This window comes from Poecilia mexicana, unplaced genomic scaffold (genome assembly GCF_051168715.1).
Source record: "Poecilia mexicana isolate PSO_F unplaced genomic scaffold, ASM5116871v1 scaffold_3, whole genome shotgun sequence".
In the NCBI taxonomy this organism is placed as follows: domain Eukaryota; kingdom Metazoa; phylum Chordata; class Actinopteri; order Cyprinodontiformes; family Poeciliidae; genus Poecilia; species Poecilia mexicana.
This window is the reverse complement of record NW_028263372.1, coordinates 12,133,504-12,158,960: the sequence shown is the minus strand read 5'-3', so window position 1 is coordinate 12,158,960 and position 25,457 is coordinate 12,133,504. Positions and strand designations below refer to the sequence as shown.

Genomic DNA, 25,457 nt, shown 5'->3' with positions numbered 1-25,457 from the left:
GAGATATTTAAAACAAAGAGTGACACATTTGTCACATTCTGTCATTTCCCAAACACCCCTGTTTTAATCATTGGTTAACAGGCAGAAGACTCTCTGGGCAACAGAAAGTTTTATGCTGAAAATAGTCGTGAATGCCGAGCAGAATAAGCGATTTAGCTTCTCCGTCTCCACCTGTGAAGGTCTGACATGCCACATATTGTGGGAATTTCCATTTTAGTTGCCTTTAGGCAAATGTCTCACTTGTCAGAATTGACTTCCAACCCCAATACTAAAAAAAGAAGAAGAAGAAAAAAAAAAAAAGCAAATCTTTTCTACTTGTATAATAGAATATAGGGAAAGTCTTACGTTAAAATGCCACCGGTAATTTCCACTAATGTGGGTTTTTGTCATTTCCAATTACGATTTTCTGCATTTTCTTGCATCTTGATCTGGCATCTTGTAATGCCTGCATTTTAATGTACCCAGGTGTACCTGCTTGTCAAAACATCAACATTCACACATCTTTGAATTCCCCACAGTCCAAAACACAGAGGGAGGTACTGTCTGGGAGAGCGGCGGCGGTACAGGCTGTGTAACACCACACCGTGTCGAGCTGACTGGCCTTCCTTCAGAAACATTCAGTGCACTCACTTCAACACTCTGCCCTACAAGGGCAACTTCTACAAGTGGGAGGCAGTTATCAACAAAGGTGAGTTCGTCCAACGAACGGCACGCTCGCTCAGTTTTCCTCCTTCTGTTTTTAAAAAATACATAAGCTGGTGTTAATAAGCTTGGCTGCCATTTTCTTTCGTAACAAGTTTGTGTTGGGATGATTTGTGTCTGTTTTGTTTGTTTTTGCATTGGATAATTAAGGTTGGTTATTGATTAGCTTTTTTTTTCCCCCCAAATACTTTTTTTTCCTAATGCCTAAAACAAAGGCCTTATCCTTCTGTCAAAAACTTCTATTCATCATTTATTCAAGATCATTGTCTCTGGTGTCCCTAATTCTGATTTCATAACATAATCTAAGATTTTCTGCTGCATACGTTCAGTTGTACCCTGGTGTCCTAAGCTGTGATTGTTTCCAAAAAAAAATAAAATAAAATGCTTTGCTGGAAAGCCTCACATGAACTTATTTGCAAACCTGTTTACACATTTCTGAATAAATATTTCATTGAATATTTCATAGATGTAAATATAATTTTCTTACTTTCTATTCTCTAGCGCCTGCAGGCTTTTTATTTTGTAAGCAAAACACAACAAAAGAAATGTGAAACTTTGTCTATACTGCCCCCAATAAAGTCATTGTAGTTTGTGGTATGTGCATAAGACGGATATCATTGGAAACATTTACTTTGTTGGCAATACCTCCATCTTAACTCAACTGCAATATGTTTGCAATGCGTCTGTATTTCCTGTGTTTGTCTCCTTTTCCCCCTGACAGTCAGCCCCTGCGAGCTTCATTGCCGTCCCCTCAATGAAAACTTCTCAGAGAAAATGCGAGACGCCGTCGCTGACGGGACTCCGTGTTACGAAGGCAACAAAAGCAGAGACATGTGCATCAACGGCATTTGTCAGGTATCGATGAACCACTTGTTCTAAACTCCACCTTGGTTTCATTTGTTTCTCTGCTTTGGGTGTGGATGGATATGAGACGGTACAGTTCTGATAACCTTGAGCAAAAATACACTAAATTGTTTTTGGGATTTCACATTGTTTGCAGAAAAAGTAAGCAGAAAAAAAAAAAAAAGTGTACCATGTTTAATACAACTCAGTGATCATTATATTGTTGCCCGTGACATTTATTTTAATACATCAAGTGACGCAACATCTACAATAAAGACCGTCCAGATATCCCAAATCTCTCTGTGTACTTGCTAGAATGAAGTCTGTAATCTTCTCCCTGACAGAAAGGATGTTTTAACAGAGCCTGGAGTTTCCATCCCATAACCCTCATTTCTTGTTCCTCTCAGAAATATTTCAAAAGCAGCAAATGTGTCTTTCTTGTAATAAAGAGAAGAGAGTACCAGCCTTCTGTCAGTCGGCAGACTGGGGAAGGTTATTGCATTACTGTCGGCACCATTCAGCAATCCTGAACTTTCTGTTGCATTTCTATTGCAAAACACTTTTAACAGTAGGAGAAACAGTTTTTTTTGTTTTTTTTTTTAAAGAGCATATTTGTAATATACTGAAATATTAGATTCACACAGATGTTGCTATGAGGTTTTACTTACTCTGAAATTCTAACTTGACCATTAACACCAGTTCTCTTCTTTTTCCAGCTGTGTTTTACCAATCTGTCCAGCATTAAGCTTCTCGTCTTGTCTTGGCTGTTTTCATTGTGACCTTAACTTTAATGTTGAATTCGTCTGTTGATATTGGAGCTACGCAAAGTTTCTGTCCAATGCCTGCTGCGTGGCGATTAGTTTCCCCTCACTGACTGATCGCTTTAGCCCAACCCCAGATGCATTTATTAAACCTTCCTCGTTTAGGTGTAGCTTTCAGCATCTCCTTCGCTCGACAGAATCACAACATTAATTATGCGGGCGTTAAATTTAACCCTCACCTTGTTTTCTCTGCGGCCGCGTGCGGCGTGTTTGACATTCTGCGTGACGATGAGCACGCCGATAGGAGAGTGAGCCGCCGTTATCTGTCCAGATAGACGAGAGCGCAACACGGTGTTTTCACCCCGGGCTAAAATGCCAGCCGCTGATAGACGCTCGTCTGCGTGCCGAGTGGACACCGGTCAGACCCGGCTTTATGACATTTAGTGACATTTTTTTGTCACTCACCCAAATACTCTTTGACTTACCTGCTTTAGTAACGGAAAAGTCACCGCGTTATTGAAGAATAATCTTTTTTTATTTGCTGTTTGTCGTTTATTTCTCCTTTACGTTGTTTAACTGAGATCAGAGTCTCCGCACCAATTAGACTCTCTAACTTTTATTCTGTTGTGAAAAATAAGTCTGCAATGTTGCTGAGGCAGTTTTAGGATAGTCTGTTTTCTTCTACTTTAATCATCAACTTCACAGCTTTTTTTTTTTTTTTCCAAAGTGTCCATTTTACAACTTTCTTCATTTATTTCTGAGTTGTGGAGTTTCTTAATTATTAAAAATGTGTTGCTGATAGAAATGTATTGATCTTCAGGACAACAAACAGTACGGCTCACGCAAGGCAGCATCGACATTTGCAATGTAGTTGCGTGGCGTGTTTCTGTTTTTGTTTTTCTTCGGGATGCTACAGGGTTGAATCAGGTTTGCTGTCCTCAGGGAAAGAAAGTTTGACAACTTTTGTTGCTGTTTTTCTAAATTTCTATGCTGACCTGCAGCTGTTATTTATTCATGCACAGATAAGGAGGTTCAAACAGGTCCGACATTTTGAATTAAAAAATAAATCTAATTACAGCGCCGCAGGAATAATTTTTGCTGGTTTCCTCACATCAAAAACAACCTGATCGACTAACTTAAAAGCTTCTCATTTTCATTATCTCTGCTTCACCTGGAATGGTGTGAAACCAGCATGAACACATCCGCGCTGTCTTAAAATAATATTTTGCTCATATCATTTAATTTAATTAACTGACGTCTACCGCTGAGTCTCTCTCTCTCTTTTGTTAACTCTGTTAAATTTTATGCTTTTTTTATTTTTTTTATTTGTGCTCCTGGTGGGAGCAGCAACTCTGCATGGAAGGAGATAAAAACAGCAAAGCAACAGAAAAAAAAAAAAAAAAACCTAAAACGACACGTTCTTATTTGTGTCGCCCTCCTCTGGAACTCAACGCTTGTGAGCTGTTTTTGTGGTGTTTTTTTTAATGTTCTAGGTAAAGTAAATATAAATTGATCCGTTTCGAGAGCTTATCTCTCTAGAGACAAACGCTAAACGTTCCCTCCCACGGATGTCGGCCTTAAAGTCTGCTGGGATGCCGTCTGACACCTCTTGGCCTGTTTTGTTGCAGAGCATCGGCTGCGATTATGTGATTAACTCCAGCTCAGTCGAGGATCGCTGCGGCGTCTGCAACGGCAACGGCTCCACCTGCACAACCGTCAGGAGGACGTTTGAAGAGAGGGAAGGTTTCGGTACGTTTTTTTACCGATTGGGATGCTTTGACACGCCATAAAGGGCGAATTTGTATGATATGATAAAAAAAAAAAAAAAAAAGACATCTGTGGATTTAATTTAACCAATGAAGATTTTTTTATTCTTGTTTTTTTTTTCATTTTACCCCTGAAATGTTAGTGGTCACCATTGTTTTATAGTTGCACGTTTACAACTTCTAAAAAAAAAAAGAAGGAAAAAAAAAAACTTTCAGAAATATGAACTTCTGCTTAAGCTGAAACTTGCGCTATATCTTTTCTGAATGTTCTTAATTCCTACCTTGCATGCTCATTTAATTTGTTCGTATTTGTTCCTATTGCTGTTTAGGCTATGTAGACATTGGACTGATCCCGGAGGGAGCCTGGGACATCCTAATCGAAGAGGTAACTGAAGCCGGAAACTTCCTGGCGCTACGGAGTGACAACCCCGGCAAGTATTTTCTGAACGGAGGCTGGACGATCCAGTGGAACGGGGAATACAAGGCGGCGGGAGCCGTGTTCACCTACGAGAGGACGGGACAGCTGGAGAACCTGACGTCTCCTGGGCCCACGATGGAGCCGCTGTGGATTCAGGTAGGACGTTCTCTTAAAAACCAACACCTCCTTTCGTAGGGTTAGGGCTAGGGTCAGTGTACTGTTTGTTTAGAATAAAAGCAACAGATGAATTATTTTGTTTTTGCCCCTACAGTCAGGGAAAATGTTGTCAATCAAGAGAGTGCTGAGGAGAAAGTAGAGACCTTAGAGATCAATCTGTAAACTGCTAAAAGGTCAGATTCAAAAATTCTGGTATGTAACTCTGAAGAAGATCATTCTGCACAATAAGGAGCTCATAGAGCTGAACGTGTATTTGCAGCTGCAAAGACTCGGCCTCTTCTGGGTGGAGGGCGTGGCAGCATGTGTTTCGTTTTCACGCTTTGAACTGATGGTCATGGGTCAGACGGAAAAATCTGGGTGGATTAAGGAAAACTCTTGTCAGATTTTCTGCCCGATTAATTTGTACATCACAAACTAAAATGGTGTAGCAGGAATGTAAAAGTTCAGCATTGAGGAATGTCTGAAAGCCGTAATAAAGTGATCCAACGTTGGGAAGAAGAGTGAGCCAAGAACCTCTTCACGGCAAAATTAAGGAACTGATTAAGTCGTTCAAAAAGAAAAACAACTAAGATTTACGTCTTTCTTCTTCCTGTGACAGTTCTCTCCGACTCGGAGTGAGCGGCGCGCTAAAGTTTGGCTGGAAACTTACTGAGGGTAGCAGAAAAACAGCAGATTAAATCATCTCCATGTTTTTCAGCTGCAAACCCCTCGGCAAGTTAGAATTGCTTCTTGCGAAACACTTTGAGCTTCCTCCACTCTTTTGCATGCGATTCTCTTTTGAGATGATGCATCAGTCCGTTTAATGTTGGAGGGGTGTGGCCAAACCTCCGACCCTTTTCTTGATGCCGTTTGTTGTGAATTTGGAGGGGATTTTTTTTTTCTCCCCCATTTTCTTAAAGAAGCTATTCTATTTTCACATTTGGTCTCAGACGGAGGGGAAATGTCTTTCCTTGTGTCTAATTGATTCCTTTATTCCATCTAGCATGTTGGGAGTTTTTTATTCCACCGGCTGCAACAAAAGCACAGTAAATGACTTCGCTGCCATCCGCCGCCTTCATTCAGAGCTGATTCTCTCAGTTTTCTCACTTTCAAATGTAAATGCTGAGTGCAAATCTGTTTCGAATGCAGACACAGGGAACCAGTCTACGAAGGTTTTTGACAAAATGCATCACATAAAAGTTAAGAATTGGTTTGCATTCCATGGAGTTTTCTCTGGGTACTCTGACTTCCTCCTGCAGTTCAGAAACATGATTGTAAAATTATTTTAAATTGATGGATGGATGATAGGATTGCAGCTCGCACACATTCGTTATGTTTCTGGTTCACACAAATCACTCAGCTGATCTTGTACAGAAATATGTTGTACTTTGATTATACCTTGTATAGTATCCCAGTACGTCTTCCCTCTGCTTTAAAGTAAATGTGCAAACTTATCAGTTCAGCAGCAAATCACATATTCGCCTTGTGATGAATATATTTTAATTGAATTTCTGGCATGCGGTAAAATGTTTGTAAATTATTGTGAAACTGTCTGCATTACTGAATTCAAATGAGTTGAACTTGATCATTTAATTGAAAATATTCTCCCATTGTCTACATTTCTGCTTACTGCCGAATTGTTTTTGTTGTTGTTTTTTTTGCGCAATTGTTCACATTTTGATGAGATAATACGAAAGTTTGCAAACACATTCACTTAATGACATTTTAAATGTTCTTTTCTTCTCAGTCCGTTTGCAGTCAATCAGGTTTTTATTTATCTCTTTTTTTATCTTTTTTGCTTGATAGTTTTCATTTTCTGGACCTGGAATTAACTCGGTTCTCTTTATTTTAATTTATCTTGCGTCAAAAAAGAAAAATGTCCCTGAAAATGTTTTGCAGGTTTGTTGATGGGTTGAGGTGATCGTAGTGCTTCAGCTGTTCTTCTTTTTTTTTGTTGTTTTTACTTATTGATCACTGCCAGGAAACCAAAAGTAATAACTTTTTAAAATCAAATCTGGAAGTGACAGTTGTTTGCTACCTCCAGCTATTCCTACTTAAATTGACAGCAAAGGTTGGTGAGATAAAGAATGGGGTTACAACACCAGCTGGACAGAAAAACTGGTGAAAACACATTTCTTACTCCTTTTATTACTTTTATTTTGTGCTCTAAAAGTTCTTGTAAAATGAGCCACATCTGAACTTCTATGTTAAGACTAGTAGAAGCACTCGCATGTCTCTAGTTTCCCAGCTCAGATCTGTGTGTTTTAAGTTGCAGCATCTCTGCTTCATTTTGGTTTAGTGCCATCTACTTTTCTTCTGATTACACCAACAGCGGACTTTTGTAACGATTCCGCCTCATGTCCCAGCTTCTGTTTCAGGAGACCAATCCAGGAGTGCGATACGAGTACACAGTCAGTCAAAATGTCTCGGAGGGTGACGACAGTCCCGGGCGTGTTTACTTCTGGAAACCCGGATCGTGGACCGAGTGCAGCGTTACCTGTGGAAGAGGTAAGATTAGGTTTAGCCTCAGACTTTAAAAGCTCGATAAAAAAAAAAAAGAGAGGATGAGATTACTTGCAGTTTTTTTTTTTCCCATATGTGACACATTCTCAAGAACTGATAACAAAAAACTTGTGCTGCTGCATTTGAAATGATGTTATTTTTTTTTTTTTTTTTTTTTTTCCACAAACCTAACCGCTGCATGCCGCGATTACAGCAGCTTTGAGTACGGACCCATTACAGGTGGCGAGCGGTGTGTGAAGACGAACATCTGAGGGCCGGTGCTTTGATCTGCTGGCTGCAACATGTCGGGTATCAAAGTGTCGGGCAGAAATCCACACAGATTGCTCCTAAAACTGCTTTCATGCAGTCTAGAAAACGCGGGAGAAAATGCGTCCCGGTGACCCTTCGGCTTCAAAGCAGCTTGCTCTCTGATGCTCTGATGAAGGGCTGGAAATTCCTTCTATAAAAATGTTCCTCTCATCAGACGTGTTGCTGATGGTGGGCGCAGAGAGCAGTCTAATTTGCTCCAGCATGATGTCCCTGTGCACAAAGCCGCTTGTTAGAAACTCATCTGACCACATCAGCTCCTCCACTTGGTGCTGCTGGCAGCTTGATTATCGACCCGCCTTTGTGTTGAGGTAATATTCATCTTCCGTTCGTCTGCTGATTACGTCCTGTGCCAATATTCTCATGAACCTTAAAAAAAAGCAAAACCTATCCTTTTTCTCTCACATCACACTAAAGCACGAGCCTTACGTCAGCAAACCTGCGTCACAAGCTGCATCATTTTACTCTGTTTACTGCTGAGCTTTTCCAAAGACCTAAATAGAGAGAAGCATGTTCATTTGGGCCCTTGTAGCTGTGGCTCTGTTTGTTTTTGTTTTTTTTTTCTGCACATCCCAGAAATAAATATTAGAAGCTAGTGGCCTAATCCTGCTGTAAGGTGGAGACTTGAAGACGCGTTGCTTGTGCCGTTGAGCAGATAAGTCTTCTCACCAAACGCCTTTGGCTGTTTGGAGATTTAGTTTGATCCTCACGAGGGTGCGGTGACTTTGCAGCAGCATCCTCAGATCTGTTGAAAACTTTCGTGAAACTCCTTAAAAACTTTTCTTTTTTTTTTTTAAAGTATTTTTTTTCCATATTCTCCTGGACCACTCTTACACGTTCGTTCTCGGTCTCCTACGTTTGATTTATTTAAATCTGGATATAAATGAATGATGGTGACTCATTTCTGACTCTGACTAGTGTTTCATCATCTCGTTATGACACAGCCTCTGCAGAAAGGTGAAAGGTGAGCGATTGTGTGAGATTGTAGGTGATCTAAAACGAAGCTGAGTCACATTTGATTCATGTTATTTAAACAAGAAAAAGTGCTTCTCGAGCTTAAAAATATCTCAGATTTCAAACCATTCTACGTATATGGTAAGTAACTGTGGAGTGTTTGAGATGTTTGTGGCTTGTTTTTATTTGTTTGTTGTTGTTTTGAAGTCTACAGAGCAATCTTATTCCCGCAGGTAATTGAAGTCATTTTGACGATTTATGATTCAAGAGTCTACGAAAACATTTAGATGCAATTCTTCAGACAAGGGATAAATGTATTTACATTTCTTACTTGAATCCTTCCCAGTCTGAATTTTCCTTCAAACCTTTTAAACGTACTCTGTGAAATAAGCCACAAAGAAGTGAGTTTTCCATAAAGAATTTAGTGTCTCATTCCACGGAAGAAGCCATTCCCTGTAGATTATGAATCAAAAGTATCCATACCACATTACAACCATAAACATGCGTATATTTTATTAGACTTTAATGTGAAAGACCAACACATTAAAGTTGTGCAGTGGAAAGAAAACAATATGACTCAAAAGATGTTTTGCAAAGATGAAAAGCGCGGTGCATGTTTTTTTTTCTTTCAAACCTCCCTTGCCAGACGGACATGAAATCTCGTCCAAATGTCACGTTTTCCTCCAGGAAGACGCAGCACGGCTGTCCTGCTAAATGAGCCATTGATCCCCAGACAGATGAGGGCCCCCCTGCCAAACGGGGCGCCAAGCTGAGGGACGCCGGCTTGTGGCCATTCTCTCTCATCAATACTGAGGCCCTGAATCTGAGTCGAGGTGTCCTCACAGACACTTCAGCCGATGCTTGGGTTGAAATCAGGCGAAGTTACGTTGGTCGCTTCTGGGTGAAGACTTTGCTGTAGGCAGCAATGCAGTTTTGTACAGCAGAGTATGCATTTAGTTAGACATCTGGAAACAAATTGGTAAAAAAAAAAAAAAAAAAAAACTCAGCCAGAAGTAACAGAATCAGCATGACATGTCAAAAACTTATGTTTTTTTTTTTTCTTTTTGTGAAACATGGACTAGTCAGCATTTTATTGTTGCTCTCCCACTGCACAAAATGAGCAGCTGCACAAAGTGCAGCTAGAAACCTGAGTAGGTTCTGTGACTTGACACTTTTCTGAGGGATTTATACATTTATAAAACCTGGGTAAGTTAAACCATTTTTTTAAAATTGCGACAGGAGAAAAATTAATTCTTTTAAAAAGCAATAAGGGATTATAGATATGTAAGAGTAATAGTTTGATTTTTTTTTAAAGTTTCACACTTATATTTTCTGAGTATATCCATTTCTCTAATTTTTGTGGAAAACCCACAGTTTATTCAAAATGTCTGGAAGAAAATGCAGCTTCAGAAGTTGCAATATCTGGGAACAATGTTACATAACATGTAAAAAAAACCAAACGTACATTTTGTGTAAAACTCTCCCTTTAATAAAGAAGTCCCCTAAAAAAGCCCCATCGCATTTCCTGCTCAACAAATGTTTAACATTTTGTTTTCTAAAATTAAATTTCATACAATAGTCTTTTGATGCTGTGCTTTTCTAAATTAAAACTAACTTATGTATTAAACCTCTACTGGGGGCATTTTTGCTCAGTCTGAGCCTTTAAAGTGGGAATCAAATAAAACAATAAAATGTTTTAGTCTGATGAAGAAATAATGATTTAAAAAAAACAAAAAAAAAAACAAACTACTTGACCGTGGAGTAAAACCAGCATTGAAGTAGCTTTCCAGTAAAATCTAATCTGTTTGGTGACTCTGATTTTGAAAGGATTTTTCAAGGACCCCGTCCAGCTTGACCAGTTCAGCAAATCTGATTGGGCCGGTGCTCAGTAAGGCAGCAAGCCGTCCGCACAGCAAGGGAGTCCTTGATTATTATTATTTTTTTTTAACTTTGATGCATTCACCCCACTTGCTCCTAAAATAAATAAAAAGTATTTTTTAGTATTTGCTACATGTCCCTCTCACCACCTTGCGGGGGGATTCTCTGTTTAATCCAGCAGCGCAGAAATAGATACTAAGTTGCCTCTGAATAGGAGCAGCTCATAACCATATTTTAGATAATTATGTGCAAACATTAGTTTTCCATAATGCTTCCCATCATGTTCTCATTTATTTTGTGTCTCTTTACATTTTGATGAAATATGCACATAAGTTAAGTAAATGCATGTTGTGCCAGTTGGATGAATTCATTTCCTGTCTGTTGTAGATATAGTGCACTCATTTTATTCTGCCATTAAAGTTCAAATATGTCTTAGAGACATTTAAACCAGAAGTATTGAAGTTATTAATAAATCATAGTTTGTATTTCTATTTTTTAAAAACAGAAAAAACATCTTTCATAAGGCCTTTTTGAGAACAAACAGGCCTTTGAAGACTTCAGTGAAAGGTAAGGTAAGGTTTTATTTATTTAGCACATTTTCAGCAACAGCGCAATTCAAAGTGCTTTACATGAATTAAAAGGAAATATAAACAAAATAACAAACCAAAGGAAAGAGCACAAAAAGGAGGAAAGGACACATTAGGGCAAATCACAACATTCAGACAAAACAAAGGGCAAAACAGAGACATGAGTGAAGACTTCAGTGAACAGCAGCGAATGGTGAGTGTTATATGGATGAATGCCACTTGAGTAATCAGCAAGACAACCTCAGTAGGATTTTGTATCACATAAACAAGAACATGCTTTAGTATTTTCCTTTTTTTTTTACTTTTTGTTTCCTTTGTCAGTACAAATATCGGCCAACGTCCACAGATCTAGCAAATCAGTGGCTAATCTCTTCAAGGAAAGTCCTTACATTTTTCGCCAAGAAATTTAGTCGTTCGATTGTTTTTCATATGACTGAGGAGCGGATCGACTTCGGCTGGGAACCAAATTTGCGTCGGTGTTTATTTTTTTCCATAGAGATGCAGATGTTTATATATAGACTTTCAGTGGTGTATTATATTACTGTTGTGCTGTTTGACCCTCTGAGTAAAATGTGGACTGAAAGTAAGAGTTCATCAACTCCTGCAAGAGTTGCTCAAAAGAGAAATTATATATATATATATATATATATATATATATATATATATATATATATATATATATATATATATATATATATATATATATCTGATTGTCTTGTTTCAGTTTTACCTCATGTGGTGATTTAAACTGCTTTTTATTTATTTTTTTATGTTCTCAATCCTTTAAAACTAAAAGAGGGTCTGTTCTTTGTAAGCTATCGCTTTATGCGAGAATCAGCCTTTCTCCTCAGCAGCCTCCTCATAATCACTCATGAAAGGCTTGTGCTGATTGAAATTGTTCATGTAGGCGGTTTATGAGAGGCTCACCAAATATTTGTGGGGTTGCGGGGGTGGAGGGGGGTCTGGGGGGGTTGCAGCAAATGGCAAAATGGCATTAATTTCTTGTTAAACTCTAATGTTAAGTAGCTGTTTGGGAAATCGGTGCATTAGTAGTACAGAGGAGAGCCTGCAATCATTCGCGCGTCAGTGTGTGACAACAAAGAAAGTTTAAATACATGAGTTTGCATCCAAACAGATTATTTCCTTTAAAACAAATTATAGCAACCATATTTTCTTTCACTAGACTTCTGTTTTTTTACACAGAGAGGAAAATGGTGTCTGTTTCTTAGTGATGACAAAAAAAAACAAAAAAAAAGAACTGAATGTACCCTCATGCAAAATGAATATAATGTATTTCTGAATAAACATTTCCCCTAGAAGGTCTTCCAGTTGTTTTGTTGCTCTTCCTCTTTTTCAGTCTGTCTTTCAGTCTAACCTGGTCCTATTGACATTTTGGAAGATGCTGTTTGTAAATTAGCTATCAGACTCGCACTCTGGCCCGGAGAAGGATCAGAGCAGGGGGTTGTTAGTTGTTTCCTGCTCCTGCAGAGTGAAAGTCCCCTCCAGAGGGTGAGAGGAAATGTGCAGGGAGTTGGAGATAAACCTGTCAGAGCTTAAGGAGAGGTGTCCTTAGATGTACTGCTGTGTGTAAATACAGTTTGAAAGGCAAAGTGGCTCGAGAAGGAGGCTAGTTACTGAAATGTGTTTCTGACCAGGCTGCCGTATGTTTGGCTTTTTTCTCCTCGGTGTGTTCAGCATACAGCTCTAATGCAGGAAATGCCAGGCTAAATTGCTTGGAAATAATTAAGTCATTTCTGTACACAAGGGGGGAAAAATACATCAACAAAGCTGTTAATGTATTTTCCACAAAACTAAATTAAAATCCTTTGAAAATTAAGATTGTTTTTCATAATAATAGTGCTATGACATGTATTGTTATTAACTGAAGCAATGTTTCTTTCATACGTAAAATGACGCAGCTCCTGCTTTAGCTTAAAAAGAAAAGCATTTATACTTTAAGAAAATTATCTTTTTCATTTATCATTATTTAGAGGGTATGTGCATTACATTTAGATTTGAAAATTAAAAAAAAAAGTGCTGTAGTCACTGTCACAGTGTGAATATTGGATATTTCTATGTCTTTTTTTAGCATTTCCCCAACATTTCTTAGTCTATCTTTTTGTGAGCATATTGGAAATATCTGCTGATGCAGCACATGTTGTTTTATGTTGAATTAAATATAAAATAATACTATTCATTTCCATAGTACTTATAGGCCAAGTTACTTTGTATGACCTTAACCTAATTTGCTCCCTTCTATGACAGATTAAGACTTGCAGCTGTACATTAGCACATCCTCTGTGTCAGAATAAAAAGTCTTAGCAAAAATGGCTTTAGACGAAAAGTCTCGGAAAGAAATGTCAGCTAGGATTCACAGGTCTCACCCATATAACTTGCTCTGGACTGTAAGCCAGGTACTGTTTAAATCTATGAACCATGCACTCAAATAACTGAACGTCCTCAAATTCTCTAGAGCTGCAGCTTCTTTAATGAGTTAGCGGGGTTAAGTAGCAGCATGAATTCAGCAGTGAAGAATAATCAAATTATGAAACAGAATTGATCTAATCAACCTAACTCTCTCTAAATGCTGATACTAGGAAGCTGAACAGAGGCTTTGGAGAGCAAACGATCCTTCATGCAAACTCTGGAAAGGCTCAGTGGCAACTGATGACTTTGCAAATTTCTTGGGATGAGAGGCGATCTGGGAATGCAAGACGTCGGCAACACACGGGGCAGATCAGATTACTCCAGTGACAGGCTTCACAATTAAATAACCGAACAAAACACCAACAGGAAATGTATAACCTGGACCTGGACCTGCTTTGTGGGGAAGGTTTTTCTAAAAGGTTAATGGATAATCTAAAATCATTTTTTTTGCTACAGGCTGCCTTCAGCATTCACCAACTTGATAGCAGAAGAAATTTTCATCTCCGTTTGCTTTCCAAGCAGGAGCACAAAAGCACCAAACAGAGGGCGTGAAGGATTCTCTCGCCGTAGGCAGCGATGGTTTCCTCCTTGCAGTAATTGATGATTTATTTCCTTCCTGCCACTGTGCCTAGCACACATCTCTACACTCCAGACCAGCTTGTTGCCAGAACCTGAGATACTTGCTCGTTGCTTTAGCTGGAAGTACTTGCCATTCTCCCCTCTTAGCCAGGTGATGGCACATGATAGCAGCAGGGTCTGATGTAGTGGGGTGGGGGGGTTCCCCCCCATGTCTGCCAGTGCTACTATGGGAATCTCTTTTTCCCAGGACTGTAAAGTAAAAACATTCTGCTGTTGCTCCGTGTCATGGCCCTGTCAGAAAAGTTTGTTTTTTTTCTTTCTCCTCCCACTTGTTTTCCAGGTGTGCAGAGGCAGATTGTTTACTGTGTGGAGAAGACAACCGGGATAGCCGAGGAGCATCTCTGTGACCCGTCCACTCGGCCCGATGACAACCGAACCAGCTGTTCCAGAGATCCGTGCCCTGCCATGTGAGTCGGCCATCCAGACGAGCTGTGATTTACGACACGCTGAGGTTTCTCAGACAAACACGGCGCGTTTTGCTTCCTGCTGCATTCTCCACGCTTCTAAGGCTTTACCCTGGAAATAAGAAAAAGCCTGAATCTGTATTAATGTGGCGTTAATGACAAAATGCAATTCCTTCTGTTGCTTAGGCTTTTGAAGTAGGATTATAGGTATTTTCAGACGAGGCCCAAGATTATATGCGATCCTGAGCAGAATCTGTTTCAGATTATCCATGCTTCATTCATTTCCTTTCTGACTTCTGACTTGTTTTACATCTACATGGCAACCCAACTACCAATTATATCGATTATGTGATATGATGTCTTGCCAGACAAGCGCATCTTTCACATAATATAAAAAAGAAGTAATACTTGAGATACTCTTTTTTTATTATTTTTTTTTATGTAAAATTTTCATCCTAGCTCCTTAAAGGTTCCCTGATCTCAGAGGATAAGTACTTTTTTTTTTTTTCATTTTTGCCTGTTTATTTTAAGAAACCATGATCTGGTTTTACAGTAAAGGTAAGGCATGTCGCCCCACCATCAAATGCAGGTTTTCTTACTTCATAACAGACCATCCAACTCAAGATCAAAGAGCATGTTTTTTTTTTCCCTCCTTCTTCTTTTTTACTTCCACACATTTTTTGATACCAAAGTTGTAGCTTGTTAACTTTGGTAGAATCAGAAAAGAAACTACATTTTCTCTGAAAACTGAAAGTAGCTCTGAATTGAAATCACTGCAGACATGATTGTGTCGGTCTTGTCTTCACCTTTTGGAGATTCAATGCATTTTTATTTGATTTTAAACCTTATGTAAATTGGGGTATGTCTTGCCTCTTACTCCCTGCCATCATTTTATTTTTTTTTAAGTCGTTTCCATTTCTAGCTCCCGTTACCTACTCATTTTCAGTCTCTATTTATTCTCACTCACTAATTGTCCCCATTTCACCCATTTCTCTCGGCTTTCTCTCCTTCTTGTTTATGGAGTTCATCATAGGTTTGAGTTCAGTTGTTTTTGTTCTTTACATCTGAAGATCCCAGGCAGGAGTGATTCGTCTCGTCTGCTTAATTTCTCAACTAAACACGACCGCGGTCCTGTGAGAGCCTGGATAATGACATCGAGAGCTTCTTACACATGAAGTGCCGCAATCAAAACCAAATAAAGAGAGATTATAGCTTTTTTTTTTTTTTTTAGAAGGTCAAATTACCTTCCAAAGATTATTACTCTTGTGATTACATGTTGAAGTCTGCACTCAAGAAACTCGGCTTCTTATCTGTGTTTTGCAGTTAATTTGATTTTTCTGCAGTTGACAACATTTCAAGATCAATACGATTCCTGAGAGAAATATACAATCTGTATTCTTATAGAATATAGAATTACATTCTTTTACAGGGAAGGCAGACAAGAAAATTATCCCGTGTAGAGAGAAATGAATGAAGGACTGACAAAAAAAGTGTCTAAAAAAATTAAATCTGTTTGCCGAAACAAGTAAAAAGATTCTAAAAGTCATTCAAGAAAATAAAACTAGAGAATTGGGTAAAAGATGTTGATTGTTCTTGGCTGGCTGCTTTTTAAGTTGGCACCACACACCCCAAAAATGTTAAGATTTTAAAATGTGCAAGTTGTCAGTAAAGACATCAACACAGCCTGGCAGTAAGATCTTCAAAGTAGGACATGTACACAGATGTTGACGAGAAATGGGCAGAAACAAAACTGCAAGTTATCAGAATTGAAATGAAAATAAATAAATAAGTAAAAAATCTATAAAAAAAAAATCAAATCAAGCTAAAACAATGTTCAGTGCCCCGAGGAGAGGCAGACATAGAGATTGTGGATGATTGTGCGACTCTTAAATCTGAGATTGCCACTGAAATCATGTGGGAACATTAATTTGTTTTTCATCGCAGTGATGCATGAAAATATGACAAGCACATTTTCACCATTGCTGATGACATGCAGCTGTGTTTCAGCTAAAGGAGCAGGGCAGATGGCAGCAATTACCCCTGTTGGAAAGACACAGATGGACTTTAAAATTTTGGAGGCTTTCTTCGTTCCCGCAGTCAGTACTAGGTGTATTGATGGCGAAGTGCCTGCCTGCGTTTCTTCAGGCTGAACTAAAGATTCTGAACCTTTTGTTTAGTGAAAACAAATGAACTCGATGACGTTACTACCGAAGAGTCTGGATCTGGTGGAAACCTTTGACAGAGCTGGAACTGGCATCGTTTTCTGTTCCATGGCTTGAAGTATTAGAAAAGCTGTGGGTCTCATACTAAGTACTTCCTAAAATGCCTTCGGTTCGTGTTTCCATATTCATTCATTCACTTATTAAATTATTCACTTACAGATTTGCTTGGAACAGAATAAAACGGCCGACTTGGTGAGGATTTCATATTTCTTCCTAAGAGTTATGAGGCTGAAATAGATTAGCTTTCATTTCATCAGTTACTTTAGTGTGTTTACCAAAGTTACGGCTCTCAGTTTGAAGACATTTTGTGTTTTTATACGTTCCTTCAATTGCAAGTGTAACACTAAGCCATTATTTATTTGTTTATGATGCTAACATTTCACCCACATTATTTTCTTACTCTTTTGGCACCTGCATAGAAATATGGAAGAGAAAAATCTTTTAGAGGCCCTTGTCTCTTCCACTTCCATTGCTGCTGTACACAATGAGTTTCATCAAAAAAATCATTTTTTTCTCTCTCTCTTTTACCATTTCAGTTCACCACAATGTGCAGAAAGATGTGTGTTCAGCATCTGGGCAAAATCCTCCTTCATTGAACGAAATTTGAGTCATTTTCATTGAGCAGCTTTTCTTTTACTCTATGCCTGACACATTATGAACATTTTGTGTGGGGAACAATGAAAGCGACTCGCAGAACCTTTCGCCGCACTGCCGAATTGGCGGGTCCGCATCAGGACCACGGCGAGGCGCAGTCATTTTCACCCCGGCCGTGCAGATTATTTGGAAATCGTTGCTTTCTTTGTGCCGCCTGTGCAGATGGTGGGTTGGAGATTGGGATAAGTGCTCAGCGAGCTGTGGCAGCCTGGGCCAGGCTAAAAGGACGGTTCTCTGTGTCCAAGCTGTCAGTGCGGAGGAGCGGGAAGCTCTGGATCCCAGCGACTGCAAGCACATCCCCAAACCTGAGTCCACGTCCCCCTGTAACACACACGTCCCCTGCCCTGCCGACTGGAACGCTGGCAGCTGGTCAAAGGTCAGTTTTTGCTGTCCTCCGACAGACGGAGAGAAAGATGCACAAGTTTGTTTCTTTTGCTTGTGCGTCACATTAATTAATATATCTCTGTGTTTTCACACGTCAGACTTTTCAAAGTGCCAGACGAATGGCACCGTTATTTCATTTCCCTCCTGTCTTTACAGATACAGATAACTCAAAGCTAAGCTGAGGCGTTTTATCCAGTTCATAACCTTGGCCGTTTTGCTTTTTAGTCCCAGTATTCATTTCAGAGGTCACTTCTCCATATCTGTGTTTCCTAATTGAACACAATTGTAAATATAAGCTTTAATGGCACGTGATTAAAAGTTGTGTTTATGGCATTTACAAATGCATAAAACCTTTGTCCCAACCTCTTTGTCTTTCCTTGCATCCTTGTAGCTTTTTGTCTTTTTGTCACATATTCTACCACAGAATATGTGACGAAAAATGTAATGAAAAATAATTCAAATATTTATTTCTTGGTCACCTGCACAAGTATTTTACCAGTTTAAATGTTAAATTTGATTGAAACTGAACACGTGTTAGCTCATCTAATCCTTTGGAGACACGATGCAAATTATCGTATTTTGCGCACCGTCACGTTTTGTCATTAGCAAAGTTGTGCATAAACTTTGGTAGTTGGCTAGTTGGAAATACGATCCATGCTGAAGAAATGACTTTGAAAATTGAAAATAATTAAACTTAGTCCCAGGTGATGTTCTGAAAACAACAATCTGTATCTGACCAGAGACGATGCAAATGAAAACAACTGGTAGTGATGCTGTATACACTCACTGCTTTTAGATAATAATGAAGAGTGTTTGCAACACCATGAATTCTTATCATTGGTAATAACAATTCCTATAAATCCTGTCATACTCATGTACTTAGCCATTTGTATAACCTCAGCATTGTTCCATAATTTAAATATTTTTGATTAAATGTAGCCTCAGCATTCTCTGACATATATTTCATTACTATTAAAAAGCAAAAAGTATATAAAACCTTGTTTTTTTTTGTTTTGTTTTTTTTGCATATTTTGATGGTTCTTAAGCATTTGCAGTTCTTAAGCCTATGTGACGAAATACAAGTCATAAAACATTTTAAAACCATATTAGGCAACATCCTATTGCTAAATCTGGTTTATTACAGTCACATAACTGTTTCCTTAAAGTAAAATAAATTAAGTATGTATAAAACATCCTGAATGTGGCTATGAATCACAAATGTTCATCGGTGGATTTTCCACTCTGAATTAATATGAATGGTATAAATGACAGCTCAGAAGTAGATACAGTTCCAGATTGTTTATGTAGGGATACGTAAAGATATGATAAATTATTTCTGAGTCTGAATTCTGTAGCAGGTTGTGACATGTTGCTTGTTATAGTCACCATTAGTTTTTAAAGATTGAACCCTGACAGAAAACCTGCCCACATCCTGAATCATCCTTGTTTATTTGCCTGTGGTTGTGAGTGAACTTTTGAATAAAATATAAACATAGTCTTTGGTTCTACCAGGAGAATCTAAAGAAAAAAATACGCTAAACCATCAACTTTTAAAAGCAAAAAAAAAAAAATCAAAAAAGCATTCTGCTTGTGAAAAAATATGTTCTCTGGTTGTCTAAGAATCAGTGAGAGGAATATCTGCACTTTTGTTTTTCTTTTGTTTGTAATTGTTTATCTGAAATGTTTATTTGTATTTCTGGAAAAGCGTAATAACCAGTATTTCATAATGTGATTTATTTGTCTTAAAGTAATTAGACTAGAGTTGTCATCATTTTCTTGGTTAAAAGAATTAATTTGGATATTCCATTATAGCATTAAACGGAAATAATTATTTGCAGTGATATAGAAGCATAAGTATAAAACTATTTTTTTGCCCCGTGGGTCTATTTTTCTGTACTAAATATTGTGTGGCAGCGCGATATTACTTTACTACTTTAATTATCAAGAAAGGAGATTGTGGTGTGTTAAACAGACATTTTTATAATAACTTTAAATTTTGATTACAGTTTATGAGCTGCGGCTCATAAACCATTTCTGGCCCGATTAAAGAACGGCTAGTTTTACATAAAACTGCTTAGATGCATTTAACATGAATGTTATCCAATTATTATGACTGAAATAAAAAGTGAAAAATATGGATGTTGTATTTGAAACATCTTGAGCTGAAGCACAAAGAGCTGCCTTTTATCAACGATAAAAACAGAGATTATGGATTCTGAAAACTCTACATTAGATTAACTCAATCTGTAGATGTTTTAATCTGTGACAAAAGTACATAAGTTCTGTCCTAAGTTCTACATAAAGATGATGTCTGATTCCAGTGTCATGCTGGTGCTAAATCTTGAATTGCTGGATATCAAACTCATGCCAAATGAACAAGATTTGAATCCACAAAATCTAACGTGTATTAAAGACCAAAATACCCTTCCTTTTCCTCAGACGTCCCTTTTTAGTGCAGTTCTGATATTACAAAATACAAACTTGGGTGTTTATCTTTCTTTGTATGTGTAATGCTGCATATTTTCTGTTCTGGCACTCTTTGCGTGTAAGATCTTAATCATAATGAAGTCTTAACCTGGTTAAATAGAGGAAACACAATTAATGAATGTATTAATTTCCACCCCAGAAGTATAGCTGTACATTAACTGACCAAGAGGGAAAGAAATCTGTTAAACATTTTTGGTGCTTTATTAGTGCTTTACTAGTTAAAACTGCATACAGATATGAAACATCCATCATCCATCCATCCCTGGTTTTTATCTCCAGGGTCAGTGGGTGAGAGGTGGTGTACAGCATCACAGGTCACTGTGGCGATACAAGACACACAGGCATGAACTCACACTGAAGGGCAATTTTGGAAAGACCAATTAATCTAGAAGTCATAGCTCTGGAGTGTCTGAGGACGTTGGAGCACCCAGTGAGAACCCATGAGGAGCTTCTTGCAGAAAGATGCCAGGCTGGAATTCAAACCCAGCCCTTCTTGCCGCTCGGCAATAGTGCGACCAATTTATCCACCATTCAGCCTGTATTGGTTCCACAGTGTTATGTTGAATCGCAGTTTGAACTTGCACGTGTAAATGCTTCTAATCGCCACGTGTCTTGTGCTTCTTGCCCGCAGTGCTCGGTTTCCTGTGGTCCTGGACTGCGCCACCGCAATGTCACCTGCTCAAGAAACACGGCGGCTGATTGCGATCCTCTGAACAAACCGTCATCTGTCACGAGCTGCCAGGTTCAGGACTGTCTCCAGGTTCTGGGCAATTTTGGAGACATCGAATTGTCCGGCAGCGGCTGGTTGAGCAAGGAGGTGCTCAACGAGATAAACGCCATACCTGAAGCTAAGCCTCCGCCAAAGCACAGCGCCGCCAGAGGTCAGCCGAGGAGTCAGAACGACCATAAGTACGCGGTGGAGGATGATTTTCACTACCACAACAACATCGAGAATAACCGCCTCGTTGACGACGACGAGCCCTCTCATGAAACCAGTGTTCACTTTGATGATTTTTACTACGATTACAACTTCATCGACTTCCATGAAGACTTATCGAATGAACTCGGGCGCTTTGGGGAGGAGTCGGAGGACAGCTCTCCACAGGGAGCCGAGCCAACCCACAGCAAGAAAGCAAACGCCTGGACAGACCTTCCACAAGCCCCCACAGCCACTACACCTTCTGCGACAATCACGGAGCTCCACCTCTCGCACACCCGAGAGCCACAAAGCACAAAAACAGACGACACGCAGGCGAAGTCTGAGGAAGCAAATCAAGACGAAATAAATGACTTCTTGTACGAAGATCACCTCCTTCCAGTGTCCGCCACTCGACCGCCGCCGCCCTCCATGAACTCGCTTTTACGAACGGGAAAAAAAGGCAAAAGCCCCTGGCCTGGAGTCGCCGGCACAATGCAGAGTCTGGTTTTCAGCACAAAGCAACCAGCGGAGGATGAAACCTGGGGTCAATCTGGAGAGGAGGTGGAAAATAACGACACCGATTTCAGCGAAGAGGAAAATCACTTTAACCGTCTCGCTGTGACTCCGACACACAGCGCTCCTGCTGCCAGACATCAAACCACTGCTGTTGCTGCAAAATCAAACGCTCCAGAGGAGGCCGAGTTGTACATCTCTGCAGATAAAAACGTAGAGAGTTCAGAACCTTTAGGCTTTCCGTTGCCAGAGAAGGGAACTCGTGCTGTGACTGAACCAGACAGTAATGTGTCAGAAATACCTCAAACAACCAGTCAGGACACACCAGGTGCTTTCACAATAAAGGATCGGATGCTGAATCAGAATAATGTTGCCACGAGTGATAATGACTGGTGGGACCAGCTGGGCACACCGTCGCCTCTTCCCTCTCATGAACCCTTTCCTCCTGCCATTCCTCTCCTTGTAATCTCAGGTAAACAGGGCACATCTGACGACTCCACATCTGTAACTGAAACAGAAGTTGGGTCGGATGAAAATCTTCAGGGAGCTACAAATATTCCTCCAGATGTAAAACAGATACCTCTGTACACCGAGACAACTGGAACAGACCCCACATTCCAGCCTCCTTCATTCCGTTTGTCCGATTTTGACTACAATGACATATCCGTTCCCTCGGTGATGCAGGGCCACGGTAACGGTCATCCTGACCCCTCGTACCCGTCGATGACCACATCGGCCGTTCCTGAGTTCAGCTCAGCTCCTCCGCAGCGCACAAAGTCCACTACTCCCAGACCTCTGCCAACCCATCCGCCGGGCCTGTGGCTGCATCCGGTCCAAACGTCAGCCTCCCCAGACGCAGGGCCCGCCTTCTGGGTTACCGGTAACTGGAGCACCGTACGTATTTTTGACTTTTTTTCCACATTCTACCTGTTTTAACGATGAAGTAATGACAATTAAAACATCAGAAGTTTGATGTATAAATTGACCGATACAACATACAGTTTGTAACCTTCATCCTCAAACAGATATTTTGCTTCCTGGTGTGGTTAATGTTTCTAACCCCTTAAACCTCAAAGTGTAAAACCAGTGGAGTGCAGATGACAAGCTGGGGAAATGTGAATTATGTCTCTCTGGTTTGAAGCTGTCAGACTTGTTCTCTCTTAAATGACTTTGTCTGTGGACAGTGCTCCACCAGCTGCGGTCTGGGCGCCGTCTGGAGGACCTTGGTTTGCAGTACTGGCTCAGAATCAGACTGCGATCAGACCAAGAGGCCTGCGCCTGCCCGACAGTGCTACTTGAGGCCGTGCTCCACGTGGAAGGTCGGGGAGTGGAGTAAGGTGAGACGGCATGCAGCTCCGCTGTATGTGTCGGACCTTTCACTTCTGAACCACCAAGCTAATTAACGTCGGGAAGGAAAATTCACGCTGCTTCCTCATGCCTCGTTGGTTTACGTGCTTCCCCTCTGGCCCCGCAGTGCACCAAGAACTGTGAAGGCGGAATGAGATTCAGAGAGGTCCAGTGTTTTGACCTGAGAAACCAACGACCTCTGCGACCTTTCCACTGCCGGGCCATGTTCACCAGGCCGTTGACACAAATGCCCTGCAACGTTCAGACATGCCTTGACTGGTACACTTCCTCCTGGGGCCAGGTGAGCTAATTAACGAGACTGATCAGAGCTGTGAAATTTAGTCATGCTTCAATATTTGATAGAATCTTTGGTGATCAGGTAGTTGATTTAAGGGAATCATCTATTCCTTTTTCTTTCTTTTTAAATGTTTTCAGGCTCATTGCTGTTGGTGCTTGGTTCCATTTCTGTGCTATAAAGTTGAGAAATATGAAAAAATGTGTGGAAAAAATTGAGCTGAAGGCAGCAGAAACATTCAAATATTGATATCTGATCTTTGATGCACAGTTCAAATGCCACGAAAGACGCATGTAGTGATAGAAAAATATATATAAATCAAATGTACCTGAAAAATTGTGTATTTTATGATATGATATTTAGAGGAAAGTAATAATAAAAATTGATAGTGCAGAGCAGTATCTTGGAGACTGAAGTTATATTTTCTTCTTTGGTTCTGAGAATAATGATTGAAATGAAAATATGTATATGTGAAAAAAATAGTTAGAAAAAAAATAAAAAAATAATAAAAGGAAATTTCATATTAGGTTCAAAAATGAGTAAAATGAAGCTGATGCTAAGTAGTATTACTCCAATTTACACCACCATCCTGTGAATCAACAACTGTCTCTGGAATTAAAATCATCAATTGTTATTGTATATTAAAAATTAGCAACATTTGAAAATGGAAACAAAATCAAAAAATCTCTTCATTGCACAACAGAGACAAGTCGACATACACAATCACATCACAGGGGTAGCAGAACCTGCACTTAAAAACAGAGTCCTGCCTTTGCTTTTCTCTCCCTCCTGCTTCTCCAACACCTGCTGGGTCAGAACCCAACCAGCTCCAAGTCCGGTGGTCGAGCAAAATCTAACATGTTGTGAGAGCAGTCTGATAATCGGTGGAGAGCAGCAAACTGTCCAAAAGTAAGTTATTTCAAAGTCCTCTGGCTCCTGGCATTGCTCTGCAGAAAAGTGTGGAATCAAACCACAAGAGAAACTCTGAGTTTCCATGAGCCGCTGCATCTGTCCTCAGCACAATGGCCTTGTTAGGGCTTTGACAGCAAACACCTGGAAAAAGACCCGTCTGAGGTCCTTCATTTTTTTATTATCGGGTCATGAAGTGATTGAGCCAGGCTCGCTTTACATAATCAGTTCATGTTTCAGTCATGATGGATTAGCAACACTAGATTGGTGATTATTGGGGAACCACATGGCTCATTGTTAGAGCAGCTGCACCACATATAGCGGCTATGCTATTATATTATAGTGAACAGAGGGGAATTATACTTTTTTTTACCTCTTGGTGCCCAGTTTGCTTCCCGTCCCCGAGGCCATTTTCATGTCTTTCTCTTCTCTCTCTATCAGCCTTTCTGTCCTGTCCAGCTGCACCTCGATAAAACTGTATCCGTGTCAAACTCTCTAAGAAGTTTGATTTTCCCTCAACGTGTTTGGACCCTAAAAAGTTCACATGCACAAAAGAGGATGGAGCTATAAAATATTATTGTGGGTAAACATGCAGGACGATTCATTGGAGATTTTGTTGTTGGAGTTTCTAAAAACACAATCGGCAAAAACAAAAATATTTTTACCTAAGGACACAAAAATGGGCCGTGGATGGTTTGGCTGCTGAGTTGCATCCTCTTCTCAGGTTTTACTTTTCTTTCTTGTAATACCCAGATTTCAAATGGTTGCATATTTCATAACAGGAAGATTTTAGCTGAGGTGCTCTTTACCCATTTACTTCATAAAATCACTTATGATTCTTGGATGATTTCTGGATAATCTATGTAGCAAAAGTGCTCACTTAATCTTTCTTCTGTGTTGCTAATTAGCGCTCGCATATCCAGCTAACACTTTCACAATCAATACATTTTTTGTAACGTAAACAATCTGTTTTGGAATTAGCCGGGGGATTTCCAGATTTTATTACAGAGGCAATATATCCGTCTTTTTTATTTATTTTTTTTATTACGGAAACATATTTTTTCAAAGTTAGCCAACTATTTCGGAAAGTGAACTTTTTCTTTCAGTCTCTTAACTTTGACATAAGAATCTTTGAGGCAGAAAGACTCCTAATACTCAGAAATGAATTTATATGTAACCAATTTTAAATTGGATGGTTACTTCAGAAGCTGTGTTCCTAGCAGCTTGTCAGAATGAGAGAAGCTATCCCTGTGTCTTCAGCTGAATCTATATTTAAAAAAAAAGGCCTAAGAGAAAAACAGGGAATAGGATTATCAGAGCTGATGAAGAGCAAGTGACTCATCTGTCAGGTCTTGTATTAAAT

General features: G+C 39.6%; 1 protein-coding gene across 1 annotated transcript in view; it reads left to right on the top strand.

The window, feature by feature from the left end:
• The window catches only part of adamts7 (ADAM metallopeptidase with thrombospondin type 1 motif 7), a 142,092-nt gene that overhangs the window by 75,665 nt on the left and 40,970 nt on the right, over positions 1-25,457 (top strand). The window contains exons 12-21 of the mRNA XM_088004166.1: positions 519-688; positions 1,424-1,557; positions 3,935-4,055; positions 4,402-4,646; positions 7,013-7,154; positions 14,241-14,367; positions 17,403-17,616; positions 20,743-22,437; positions 22,728-22,880; positions 23,018-23,191. Of these exons, the coding sequence (XP_087860292.1) occupies positions 519-688; positions 1,424-1,557; positions 3,935-4,055; positions 4,402-4,646; positions 7,013-7,154; positions 14,241-14,367; positions 17,403-17,616; positions 20,743-22,437; positions 22,728-22,880; positions 23,018-23,191 (3,175 nt within the window). The remainder of the gene's footprint in view (positions 1-518; positions 689-1,423; positions 1,558-3,934; positions 4,056-4,401; positions 4,647-7,012; positions 7,155-14,240; positions 14,368-17,402; positions 17,617-20,742; positions 22,438-22,727; positions 22,881-23,017; positions 23,192-25,457) is intronic.